At 44.1% G+C, this 13,669-nt stretch overlaps 1 protein-coding gene across 3 annotated transcripts in view; it reads right to left on the reverse strand.

Annotated features, from left to right (window-relative positions):
• Positions 1 to 13,669, reverse strand: part of LOC124595296 (androgen-dependent TFPI-regulating protein-like) — a 227,848-nt gene that overhangs the window by 37,560 nt on the left and 176,619 nt on the right. For all 3 annotated transcript variants that reach the window (XM_047133982.1, XM_047133981.1, XM_047133980.1), the window contains exon 2: positions 4,250 to 4,390. In XM_047133982.1, coding sequence (XP_046989938.1) covers positions 4,250 to 4,390 — 141 coding nt within the window. The remainder of the gene's footprint in view (positions 1 to 4,249; positions 4,391 to 13,669) is intronic.

Consider the following 13,669-nt stretch of genomic DNA (forward strand, 5'->3'; position numbering starts at 1 on the left):
GCAAAAAGGAATACAAACGTCTCAAAAATGAGATCGACAGGAAGTGCAAAATGGCTAAGCAGCCATGGCTAGAGGACAAATGTAAGGATGTAGAGACTTGTCTCGCTAGGGGTAAGATAGATACTGCCTACAGGAAAATTAAAGAGTCCTTTGGAGATAAGAGAACCACTTGTATGAACATCAAGAGCTCAGATGGAAACCCAGTTCTAAGCAAAGAAGGGAAAGCAGAAAGGTGGAAGGAGTATACAGAGGGTCTATACAAGGGCGATGTACTTGAGGACAATATTATGGAAATGGAAGAGGATGTAGATGAAGATGAAATGGGAGATACGATACTGAGTGAAGAGTTTGACAGAGCACTGAAAGACCTGAGTCGAAACAAGGCCCCCGGAGTAGACAACATTCCATTGGAACTACTGACGGCCTTGGGAGAGCCAGTCCTGACAAAACTCTACCATCTGATGAGCAAGATGTATGAAACAGGCGAAATACCCTCAGACTTCAAGAAGAATATAATAATTCCAATCCCAAATAAAGCAGGTGTTGACAGATGTGAGAATTACCGAACAATCAGTTTAATAAGCCACAGCTGCAAAATACTAACACGAATTCTTTGCAGACGAATGGAAAAACTAGTAGAAGCCGACCTCGGGGAAGATCAGTTTGGATTCCGTAGAAATACTGGAACACGTGAGGCAATACTGACCTTACGACTTATCTTAGAAGAAAGATTAAGGAAAGGCAAACCTACGTTTCTAGCATTTGTAGATTTAGAGAAAGCTTTTGACAATGTTGACTGGGATACTCTCTTTCAAATTCTAAAGGTGGCTGGGGTAAAATACAGGGAGCGAAAGGCTATTTACAATTTGTACAGAAACCAAATGGCAGTTATAAGGGTCGAGGGACATGAAAGGGAAGCAGTGGTTGGGAAAGGAGTAAGACAGGGTTGTAGCCTCTCCCCGATGTTATTCAATGTGTATATTGAGCAAGCAGTAAAGGAAACAAAAGAAAAATTCGGAATAGGTATTAAAATCCATGGAGAAGAAATAAAAACCTTGAGGTTCGCCGATGACATTGTAATTCCGTCAGAGACAGCAAAGGACTTGGAAGAGCAGTTGAACGGAATGGATGGTGTCTTGAAGGGAGGATATAAGATGAACATCAACAAAAGCAAAACGAGGATAATGGAATGTAGTCGAATTAAGTTGGGTGATGTTGAGGGTATTAGATTAGGAAATGAGACACTTAAAGTAGTAAAGGAGTTTTGCTATTTGGGGAGCAAAATAACTGATGATGGTAGAAGTAGAGAGGATATAAAATGTAGACTGGCAATGGCAAGGAAAGCGTTTCTGAAGAAGAGAAATTTGTTAACATCGAATATAGATTTAAGTGTCAGGAAGTCATTTCTGAAAGTATTTGTATGGAGTGTAGCCATGTATGGAAGTGAAACATGGACGATAAATAGTTTGGACAAGAAGAGAATAGAAGCTTTCGAAATGTGATGCTACAGAAGAATGCTGAAGATTAGATGGGTAGATCACATAACTAATGAGGAGGTATTGAATAGAACTGGGGAGAAGAGGAGTTTGTGGCACAACTTGACTAGAAGAAGGGATCGGTTGGTAGGACATGTTCTGAGGCATCAAGGGATCACCAATTTAGTATTGGAGGGCAGCGTGGAGGGTAAAAATCGTAGAGGGAGACCAAGAGATGAATACACTAAGCAGATTCAGAAGGATGTAGGTTGTAGTAGGTACTGGGAGATGAAGAAGCTTGCACAGGATAGAGTATCATGGAGAGCTGCATCAAACCAGTCTCAGGACTGAAGACCACAACAACAACACAATTGGATGAGCTATGATGAAGTCACCTGCTGCTGTGAAAACATGGCATTGTTGTCTAGCGATGTCTAGCGTTTACGCCAGCCCGACTACCGCGCCACGCTGCCGTTAGCATCACAGGCCTTTCACAAAGTGCTCATTTTACATACAAACATTCCCTGACAATCTATGCCTGTGACACATACAGGATCTGTAATGTTATAAAGCAAAGTAATACTGATATTTGATGAGGGATTGCACCTCCACTGTTCGGGATGAGGTACCGATCCCCATAACATTTCCGTTTAAGCATTCCACAAGATAATTTGTCATTTGCGTAACAACAACAGCCCTAAGGCCAACTATACCGCTTTCTTCTCTGGAGATTTCCGTCAAATCTTCCAAGTCGTCACAACGTGGACGAGAGTGGACGAAGTCGATGCATCTGCAGCTGCCAATTCGAATAGCTTTTTAGTGTAGCTCCGAAATTAATGAAATAGATGAAAAATTACAAAAGAGAGTGCGAAATTTCACAAAAAATTTAAACTTGCAATTTCCGAAAGTCTTAGACTTCCCAGGACCAACATCTTGCCAGTGTCGATATCGATAACAGTCATAAATAGTCGGTATTCTCGAGTACCGGGATGGGTGAACTGTCTACGACGGTTGCCCAGAAAATAATGCACCGCATTTTTTTTCTCAGCCGAAAACAATGCTACGATTGCGAAACGTTACGTATGTATTATTTGAAATCTCCTGAGTGAGCGCGCCAAGTTTCCGAATTTTCCGACAGATAGCGTAGCTGCAGGACAGATTCAAAATGGCGTCTGCATGTGATGAACGTTACAAGCAACGTGCCGCCATTGAATTCCTCACTGCAGAGAAAGAAACTGTGGGGAATATTCACAAACGCTTGTGAAAAGTCTATGGAGCAACTGCTCTCGACAGAAGCACAGTTACTCGCTGGGCACGGAGAGTGAGATTATCAGAAGGCAGTTCGGCGAAGCTCCACGATTTGCAGTGGTCGGGGAGACCATCCATGGCTTTCACATTTGACATGTTGCAGAGAGCTGATATTGTCATTCTTGAGGACGGACGCATTACGCATTACGACTCGGTAGTTGACGCTACATCTGTCATTCAGCAAAGGAAGTGTGGATGCAATTCTCCACGCTCTTGGATGTTTAAAAGTATGTGCAAGATGGGTCTTGCGGTGTCTGATAGTGGATCGCAAATCGCACAGAAAAAAACATTTAACTTGATTTGTTGAAAAGTTTAGAAGCTGAGGGGGAGACTTTGGGTTGTGACAGGTGATGAAATCTGGGTTCACCATTTTGGGCCCAAAACAAAACGACAGTCGATCGAATGGCGCCATTCCCACTCCCCACAGAAGAAAAAATTCAAAGCAACTGCTTCCATAGGTAAGGTCGGGATCACTGTGTTCTGGGACTGTGAAGGTGTGATTCTCATTGATTTGATGCCAAGAGGCAGTACCATTAATTCAGAAGCGTATGTCAACACAGTAACAAAACTCAAGGCGCGCTTTCAGCGACTTCGGCGCCACAGCCACCCAGGAGATGCTTTGCTGCAACACGATAACGCTCTGTCCCACACAAGACTGAGAACTGCTGAAGACATCGAAAAACAGGGTTGGACAGTGTTACCCCATCCACCGTACGATCCTGACCTAGCCCCCTCAGGCTTCCACTTGTTTGGGTCATTAAAGATGCCATTCATGGAAGACATTTTGAGGACGATTAGGAAGTAATTGACACAGTGAAGCACTGGATCCGCCACCTGGACAGGGATTGGTACCGACAGGGCATACACGCCCTTGTTTCGCGCTGGAGGAAGGCCATACAATGGGATGGAGATTACGTGGAAAAATAAGGTGTGTAGATAAAACACCATTCTTTCGTGTGTGTAATACTCATTATGTTCAATAAAGACTTGTTGTAGAGAACAAATGCGGTGCATTACTTTCTGGAAAACCCTCGTATATACGAAATAAAGTATACACAGAAACCTCTCAGCGCGAATCCTACTGGCATTACTCCTTTCTTTTTAAATTATAGGGCACATGTCCTGTGGTACAAATTGTCTCTTTAATGCAGTGATTCTAATTGCATTCTGCATCTTCACGCCGTTGATCACTGCTGATTTTCCCACCTTTCAGGGGCAGTTTCCCGAGGACAAGGTGCTGTCCTGAAACTCTTGTCCACTCCTCTGCCCTATCTGACGCGGGGGTGCCTCCTTACACAGGGCGTCTTCGGCCGCGACTTTTGATGATTTTTATTCAACATTTATGCAGTGTCTGGGTTCGAATGCAGGACCCAGGACGTGACTAGTCAAAGGCGCTACCCCTCGACTATTACTTCAGTGGAGTTAAATATGTCAACATGTGAACAAAATATTTGGAATATACTTACAGTGTTGATAGGAACGACACATGCTGGGAACAGGAAGTTACGCACTGCCGAAGCGGCTTTCCTAGAATAGGGGAAGCGTCCAGGGAACGCCTTCACAATGTCCACCCACAGGCTGCTGAAGACGTACACCTGCTGAAGGACCTGTAACAAGGACGGAAGTAGCTTAGCTGGCTGGCTCTGAGCACTATGGGACTCAACTGCTGTGGTCATAAGTCCCCTAGAACGTAGAACTACTTAAACCTAACTAACCTAAGGACAGCACACAACACCCAGCTATCACGAGGCAGAGAAAATCCCTGACCCCGCCGGGAATCGAACCCGGGAACCCGGGCGTAGGAAGCGAGAACGCTACCGCACGACCACCAGATGCGGGCAAGTAGCTTAGCTGTTGAGATAGTATTTAACTCCTGTGGGTTAATAACAAAGCGCCTTGAGTTCCTTACATGTACAAGAGTTATTTGAAATACGAAGTGGTATCCAAAAATTTGAATTTTTTGCGAGCATGGTTACGAGTACATTGAAATACCGCTAGATGCCTTCTCATACATCCTGTGTGGCACATAGCTGCGAGCTGAGTGGTTTGGTCGGGTATTGGGGAACATACTCGTATTTCTATTGTTGTAAATCTTTAAGTTTGCCATTGTGCACTGGCTGACCCTGTCTGTAAAAGTTGCGCTTCAAATTTGGGAAAAACGCTGTAGAAACCAAGTACTGCAGCAAAATGGCTCTGAGCACTATGGGACGTTTTTAACATCTGAGGTCATCAGTCAAATCAAATGGCTCTGAGCACTATGGGACTCAACTGCTGAGGTCATTAGTCCCCTAGAACTTAGAACTAGTTAAACCTAACTAACCTAAGGACATCACAAACATCCATGTCCGAGGCAGGATTCGAACCTGCGACCGTAGCGGTCTTGCGGTTCCAGACTGCAGCGCCTTTAACCGCACGGCCACTTCGGCCGGCGATCATCAGTCCCGTAGAACTCAGAACTACTTAAACCTAACTAACGTAAGGACATCACACACATCCGTGCCCGAGGCAGGATTCGAAACTGCGACCGTAGCAGTCGCGCGGTTCCGGACTGAAGCGCCTAGAACCGCTCGGCCACCACGGCTGGCTGCAGCAAAATTTTGGAGAGGACGCTTTAGGTCAGATACAGACTTACGCCTGGTATAACCACTTTAGAAGCGAGTGAATATCGACCGATGATGACGAGCGTTCCGGTCGTTCGTCAGCTGACGGAGACTGATAATGTTCATTAAATGTTCATCCTGAAAGATCGTAGACAGACCACTAAAGACCTTTCCAGCACCTTGGGACTAAGTTATGGCATAAGTGAACGCATTCTGTCAGAAGAATTCGACACGAGGTGGTTGCGGTGATGTTTGTGCAACGACTGCATTTAAGTCACTCAGAAGCAAGATCTCTGGAATCTGCAAGGAACTTTAAAAACTGCTTCAAGGCGATCCAGACTTTCTTCCATAGGTTTTCATTGCCGAAAAAAAGGTGGGTTTATGGTTGCGATCGTAAAAGTAAACAGCAGTCGACGTAAATGAAGGGTCCTTCTTCACAGCAGTCGCTAACTCTTAAGCCAACATAATAGGCGCCGATCACATCCCATTTAGTAGGACTGCGGAAAGAGTGATGCCTGATCTCTTGGCTTGACAAACCCCCTTCCTCTACTTGGTCCGCCAGTAGCATTCGCAATACGCAAGCTATTCGCTTGAAGAGAAATCAGAGTCACAAAAAGCTACAGGACGAACCCACGGGTACTGCCAGGAAATGTCATGTTACAAGACTTGCTCGAACAGTGTAACTGAAAGCGCGCTGGCTGCAAAAGGCACGTGTATGGGTTCGAGTCCCGAGTGAGCAAAGAAGGGTAATTTGGCGCAAGTGTTCAAATTGTGTCATATTTCAGGTATCCTAAGAACACTATGGCACTAACTGACTATAATCAGCATGTGACTGATTACAAAGTTTTCCACGTAAGGTACAAGATGTTTCAACACAACATATCGTGTTCGACAAGTGGCACAGCGAAAAGGGAACAAAATTTTACTGTATAGTTGATTGTTTTAACTATTATGCAGGGAGTCCCAGGACGAATGGTCAGTAATCAGGCCTATGACAGGAACGAACATTCCCAGCAAAAAAGTTTAGTAAACGTGGACTCTAAAATGATTATCTTAAGAGCTGTGACTAAGTCTTAGTTTCCGATGCCGTGAAACAAATCTCTTCTATTGCAAGTTCTTTAAAAAAAATGGTTCAAGTGGCTCTGAGCACTATGGGACTTAACATCTGTGGTCATCAGTCCCCTAGAACTTAGAACTACTTAAACCTAACTAACCTAAGGACATCACCCACATCCATGCCCGAGACAGGATTCGAACCTGCGACCGTAGCGGTCACGCGGTTCCAGACTGAAGCTCCCAGAACCACGCGGCCACACCGGCCGGCTGCAAGTTCTTTCTTTCTGTATTTTGGGGGGAGGTATTATGGGCCAAAGCAAGGAAAAATTATCGAGTAAACACTGTCTCTAAAACATACACCTTAAGGGCTATGAGCACTTGTTCAGTAGAGGAGATACGTATCACGGTAGTGAAGATGAACAAGTATCCATAGCTCTTAAGGTATGCGCTTTAGAGCCCATGTACACTTGACATTTCTTTCTTGTTTTCGCCCATACTACCACCTATCAAACCATGGAAAGTAAAGCGCCTGCAGAAGGAGAGATTTGTTTCACAGTATCGAAGATGAAAAAGCGCTCTTTGCTCTTAAGGTATGTATTTTAGAGTACGGGTTTACTAGAGTTTTTCGTTCCAAATGATCGTTCCTATCACATCGATGAATACTGCTCATTCGTCCTCGGACATTCTGTATTTACAATCCGAATGCCGTAGCACAGTGCCTAATCGATAGAACTTGTATTCAGGATTGATGAGTTCCCTAAGTAACTTCAGGCAAATAGTCCACGGTTCCTCTTAGTTTTTCCGAAAAAGTATGGAGTCACTTTATGTAGTCCTTGCCAATTGTCGAAGCCGATGAGACACTCTTGTCAGTATCAGTCACGTTGTGCCTCTCAAGTGTAACAGGACAACGACACACATAAATACACTACTGGCCATTAAAATTGCTACATCACGAAGATGAGGTGCTACAGACGCGAGATTTAACCGACAGGAAGAAGATGCTGTGATACGCAAATTATTAGCTTTCCAGAGCATTCACACAAGGTTGGCGCCGGTGGCGACACCTACAACGTGCTGACATGAGGAAAGTTTCCAACCGATTTCTCATACACAAACAGCAGTTGACCGGCGTTGCCTGGTGAAACGTTGTTGTGATGCCTCGTGTAAGGAGGAGAAATGCGTACCATCACGTTTCCGACTTTGATAAAGGTCGGATTGTAGCCTATCGCGATTGCGGTTTATCGTATCGCGACATTGATGCTCGCGTTGGTCGTGATCCAATGACTGTTAGCAGAATATGGAGTCGGTGGGTTCAGGAGGGTAATACGGAACGCCGTGCTGGATCCCAACGGCCTCGTATCACTAGCAGTCGAGATGACAGGCATCTTATCCGCATGGCTGTAACGAATCGTGAGTCACGTCTCGATCCCTGAGTCAACAGATGGGACGGTTGCAAGATAACAACCATCTGCACGAACAGTTCGACGACGTTTGCAGCAGCATGGACTATCAGCTCGGAGACCATGGCTGCGGTTACCCTTGACGCTGCATCACAGGCAGGAGCGCCTGCGATGGTGTAGTCAACGACGAACCTGGATACACGAATGGCAAAACCTCATTTTTTCGGATGAATCCAGGTTCTGTTTACAGCGTCATGATGGTCGCAACCGTATTTGGCGACATCGCGGTGAACGCACATTGGAACTGTGTATTCGTCATCGCCATACTGGCGTATCACCCGGCGTGATGTTATGGGGTGCCATTGGTTACACGTTTCGGTCACCTCTTGTTCACGTTGACGGCACTTTGAACAGTGGACGTTACGTTTCAGATGTGTTACGACCCGTGGCTCTACCCTTCACTCGATCCCTGCGAAACCTTACATTTTAGCAGGATAATGCACGACCGTATATTGCAGGTCCTGTACGGGCCTTTCTGGATACAGAAAACGTTCGACTGCTGCCCTGACCAGCACATTCTCCAGATTTCTCAACAACTGAAAACGTCTGGTCAATGGTGGCCGAGCAACTGGCTCGTCACAATACGCCAGTCACTACTCTTGATGAACTGTGGTATCGTGTTGAAGCTGCATGGGCAGCTGCACCTGTACGTGCCATCCAAGCTCTGTTTGACTCAATGCCCAGGCGTATCAAGGCCGTTATTACGGCCACAGGTGGTTGTTCTGGGTACTGATTTCTCAGGATCTATGCACCCAAACTGCGTGAAAATGTAATCACATGTCAGTTCTAGTATAATATATTTGTCCAATGAATACCCGTTTATCATCTGCATTTCTTCTTGTTGTAGCTATTTTAATGGCCAATAGTGTATCTTGACACAGCACAGCACCAATAAACAGCATTAAAAATGTAAGCGGTGTCAAGTAGTTTCGAAACAGAGTTGCGTAGCAGTTTTAAGTGCCTCTGCTTATTCATGGCTTTAAAGTGTTCTCGCCAGTCTATTCTCGGCCCGAAGCCAGCCAACATGGGTCCCAGCCAGCTGTAGGAAGCCAAACAAGTGGTTTCACACCTACAGGGCTGTGATGTTTCGACAGGCGGATCTGACAATGTGAAATGTTTGCTTTGTGAGGAAGAAGCGAAACTGATATGATAGACTCATCATCTCCGAAAACTGCTGTTCCAGTATTGATCCTAATACAGTTAGGGTTCGATGCCCAGCCTGTTCGAAGGTTTTTTCTGTCTCTTACCACTTGTTTCACGTTAAGAAATGATTTGTTAATGTGAGAAATGTGAAGTTGCACCGTGGTTTCGCAGTCCATGTTAAACTGTAGTTCATTCAACACCTGTCTTGGTAAGTTCGTTCAAAGGTCAGAGGAACGCAAAGACATACCACGTCAAACAGGACCATGTGTATTGATGCACTGTGGTGTTCAAACCAACCTCATGTTGTTGACAGCTTTATTTACATAGATTTCCGTCGAGTCAGCAGATCGCTTCAGTATGACCTTTTTTTACAAAATGTTTGTACACTAAAATAGATGGTATCTTTCCGGGTTTGCAACCGATTTGTTTGGAACTGTCAAAATAGTGTGTGCAAAACGTAATTGTCCTTTCAGCTAGAAAACCGGAAACGTACCACCAATCAATCAAATACGCCGAGATAAACGTCAGAAACCGCACAATGAAATAAACGAATATTCGGAAGATACTGAAGTAGTAAAGTCCGCAATGCTGCAAATGGAAGTGGATGCTTAATTTTATCCATATCTGTGGTATTATTTGAGGTCTGCGACTCTGTTTTAAATTTATTAAATAACTGTTTCAGTCCCTTTTTACTAATATTGATTAGCACGATCAGTTTCGGCAGCATGGTGACGTTATCAGGTGCATTACAGTAACGTGTATGTCATTGTTATGCACCTGTTGACTGCTGCATGATGCCGAAACGGGTCGGCCTACTAAATAATAATAAAAAGTGACTGAAACTGTTAAAATTATTTCGTAAATTCCTTAAAAGGGGATGAGAAATGTTCGTAGATATTAAGCAAGCGAAAAATAAAAAGTAAAAAATTATAGGCCTTTAAAAATGACGTAACTATCATTTAGTGTTAGATTGTATGTTAATGTATCGAAATATAAAGATATTTCGAAGGCTCTGTATCCATTTTGAGTTGTTTATTGTTCTTTCGTAACACCAGTGCCACGTGTAGGAAACTGGGGTTATATTTTAAGCTTGAAATAGTAGTTCATAGTCGGCTGCTTTAAGAGGTCAGACGCGAGGAAGCATATCAATGCAGCCGAAGATTCTCCCAAATGACGTCGTGTGCGATTAAAATGATATTATTTTGTGTCTGAAGACCACGTTTGAATGTATATCCCTTACAAACATTAATGAAAACTGAAAAAAAAACAGTATCTGAAGATAGAAAAGAGTATGTGCCGAATTACTACGAAACTGAGCATATGTATGATAGACTGAAACTGACTTAAGATCGCTGATCAGCAGTCTTCAATCAATACCACATGTTAAAAAAATATATATATAGAAAATTAATCTGACCGCTATACTTCAGGAACAGAGTGTCGTTAGAATTTAAATCGCCTCTTTGACACTGAGGGCAAAAGCGAACTGATGACGAAGTTCGGCAAGAAATTGGGGGGGAGGGGGGCAATAGCGGGGTGATGTGGTGAAGAAGGGAAGGGTAGAGAAGGGGAGGGGGGCAGAATCGAGGGGCTGTTGTTAAATGAACGTTCACGTCGCTCTCTCGTAGAATTTTTGCACAAAAACAGAAAACTTAAAATCAAGATGGCTTGTTAGCTAATTGAGCGAGGATTTTCCTGAATATGAACCCAACATTGCGGAGTCATATTTGGCATAGAAATTGTATGGGTTGGTTAGGAAGCAGGAGAACTGTTGTGTTAGGGGAAAAGAGCCACCAATATCTCGCTTATCGCTCCGTTACTATCTTAGCGAGAGGAATCTGGTCGACTGGTTTCAACTTATACGAATCTTAATCTGGCTGGGTAATTCGCCGTTGAAAACATGTTATTCAAATAGTAACAGCAAGTAGAGTGGAAAAACATCATTAAATCAAATTCTTCATTGACGTGATGAGATATTGACTGAAGCGATTAATAACTCTAATAATGTAGTCGGTTTTTTTATATTTTAAAATTATGAAAAAATGTTTATTCTTTTTTACGAATTCTTCTACTGGATTCCATATGTTTTTTAAATTTTTTACTTAAACGTAACCGAAAAATTTGAGTGTGAGTAATATGTCACTTTCCGCAGTGAAGGTCACATTCAATATTTCTAGCTTGAGGGCCTTCCTTACACATCAGTTATATTGAGGGTAAATGTCAACAACAATAAACGAAATTTACATTTTTTATATTATTTGTGATAGTCACAAAGTATACATTACTGTAAACGCACTGATATGTTTAAGAGTGTGTTAAAGGAATTTTCATGTTCTGAACCCTGATTTCACATCGGTACCTCTTTAAAGAGTTTATTTCAATACCATTCAATAACAATTAACGGATTGCGTTTCTTTTAATTTTTTTTAGACTGGGCACAAAATAACCCCCCAAACGTTATGGAAAATGCTATGGTATTGCTAAGGCTAAATGTTTCATAAGTCACATATACTTCGTAGGAACAGTAAGCTGAATAAAAGTTGCATACATTTATTAAAATAATATGCTGACGGAGAGAAGTTGCAACACCAAGAAGGAGTTGTACGACATAAACGAAAGCTTTTCAATGTGAATAAACTTCACCAACAGCCGCATGCATTAAGATATTTTATTTTATTCTGAAAGCAACCAATTTCGGCAGTTCATATTGTCATCTTCAGGTCTCATACGCTTTTATCCAAATCAACGAACTTATGGTATAGCGCCATAAAACACTAGATATCCTGAATTCCAGCCGATATTCTCTGGCCGTGATGAACCGACAGAGATTAAACGAAAACTGGTGGCCGTGTTTCTGCATCCGAAAGATGACTATTCAAATTTCGTACCAGTCGCATACTTACTGACTTTTTCGTGAACGGAAACCAGGCCACAATCTTTCAGCCCAGTATAGGGCCAAGTCCAGGGCTTCTTTTCTTGTCCAGTCATAAATCGTCGGGGTTGCACCTATAAGGGCAGTTTGGGCAGGCGAGCAGATGCTCCGTATCGTGCACAACACCACAGTCACACTTCTCATCCGTGGTTCGGAGACCTCACCTAATCATACCACTGGGTCTTCACTGGGGGCCACCTCTGTCCTCTTTCCAGTGTCCTCCACGTCTTCCAGTTTGTGCTGAATCCGCTAGGTACTTCCCGTGTAGGTGGGTAATCAGCTGGTGGTTCTTCTACTGTCGTGGCTAAGAACCTTTTATGGGATTTCAATCGCCCGGGTTTACACTCGCTGCCAAAAAGGTGATGCCGGTCGTCAATAGTTTGAAACTCTGTGAATTCATATGATGTCCTCAGAGAGTTGGGATTCACAAACCCGGCAGCTCTATATATTTTTGGTAGGAAAGTAGGTTTCATGCACACCGTTGTTAATCGACATGTTTCATTAAGACTTATGTCGACTTTCTTTGCATGGGCTGGTCTGGACCATACTGGGCAGGCATATGCGGCTGCAGAGAAGCTTCAGGCTTGTGCGGTGGTTCTTAATATGGAAGGGTTAGCACCCCATTTATCTGATAGCTAGTTTCCGCAGAATGTTATTTCTGGCAGTTACCTTTTGTCGCGTCTTTTCGCAATGGTACCTGTATGTCAGAGATTTATCGAGCACCACGCCTAGGTAAGTTGGTTTGTCGGTATGCTCCAGTGTGGTATTATTCCAAGAGACGTTAAGTTTACGGTTAGCTTGCCAGGACCGAAGCTGGAAGGCGCTGACTTGTATTTTGGACGCATAATAGTGGCGCTAGAAGCACCACCATGAGGATGCTAATCAGGTTTGCCTTAAATACACGCTGTAACGGCCGCGAGAGTTAAGTACCTTTGAGATTGGGAAGGAGCGTCTGGTGCCCGGCACGAATCCGCCCGACGGACTTCTGTCGAGGTCCGGTGAGCCGGCCAGTCTGCGGAAGGTTTTTAGGCGGTTTTCCACCTGCCTTGGCTAATGCGGACTGGTTCCTCTCATTCCGCCTCAGCTACACTATGTCGGCGATTGCTGCGCAAACAAGTTCTCCATACCTTTGAGGTTGGGCGTGGTGAATTACTGTTAGTCTAGAATGTCTTTAAGGCTACAAAGACACCTTTATCAACACCTCACTTAGCTTGAACGAGATCGTGTAGTAGGGCTACGAGATGTTAGATGTTCCTCTGCAATACTGCAGAAACACTGGGCAGGAGTGTAACCACTGTACAAGACTGCTGGCAACGGTGGTCACGAGAATGTAGGGTTGCAAGAAGACCGGGCTCCACTCGGCACTATTGAAACGGAACACCATCATGCTCAGCGTATGGCTCCAGCGCCCCGTACTGCATCTGCAGCAGCAATTTGGGGAGCGATTGGTACCACAGTGACACAACGAACTGTTACAAACAGGTTAGTTCAGGGATACCTCCGAGCCAGGCGCCCTGTAGCGTGTATTCCACTGACACTAAACCACTGTCGTTTGCGACTTTAGTGGCTTCAAGCGAGAGCTGATGGGGTGGGGGGGTGGGGGGGAGGTCTGTTGTGTTGTCCTAGGACAGCTTGTTCTGCCTTGGTGCAGTGAGGCCCGTGTGTTGGGGAGAACAAGCTAGCCGAGGCACTGCA

The sequence above is a fragment of the Schistocerca americana genome, chromosome 2, assembly GCF_021461395.2.
Source record: "Schistocerca americana isolate TAMUIC-IGC-003095 chromosome 2, iqSchAmer2.1, whole genome shotgun sequence".
Lineage (NCBI taxonomy): Eukaryota > Metazoa > Arthropoda > Insecta > Orthoptera > Acrididae > Schistocerca > Schistocerca americana.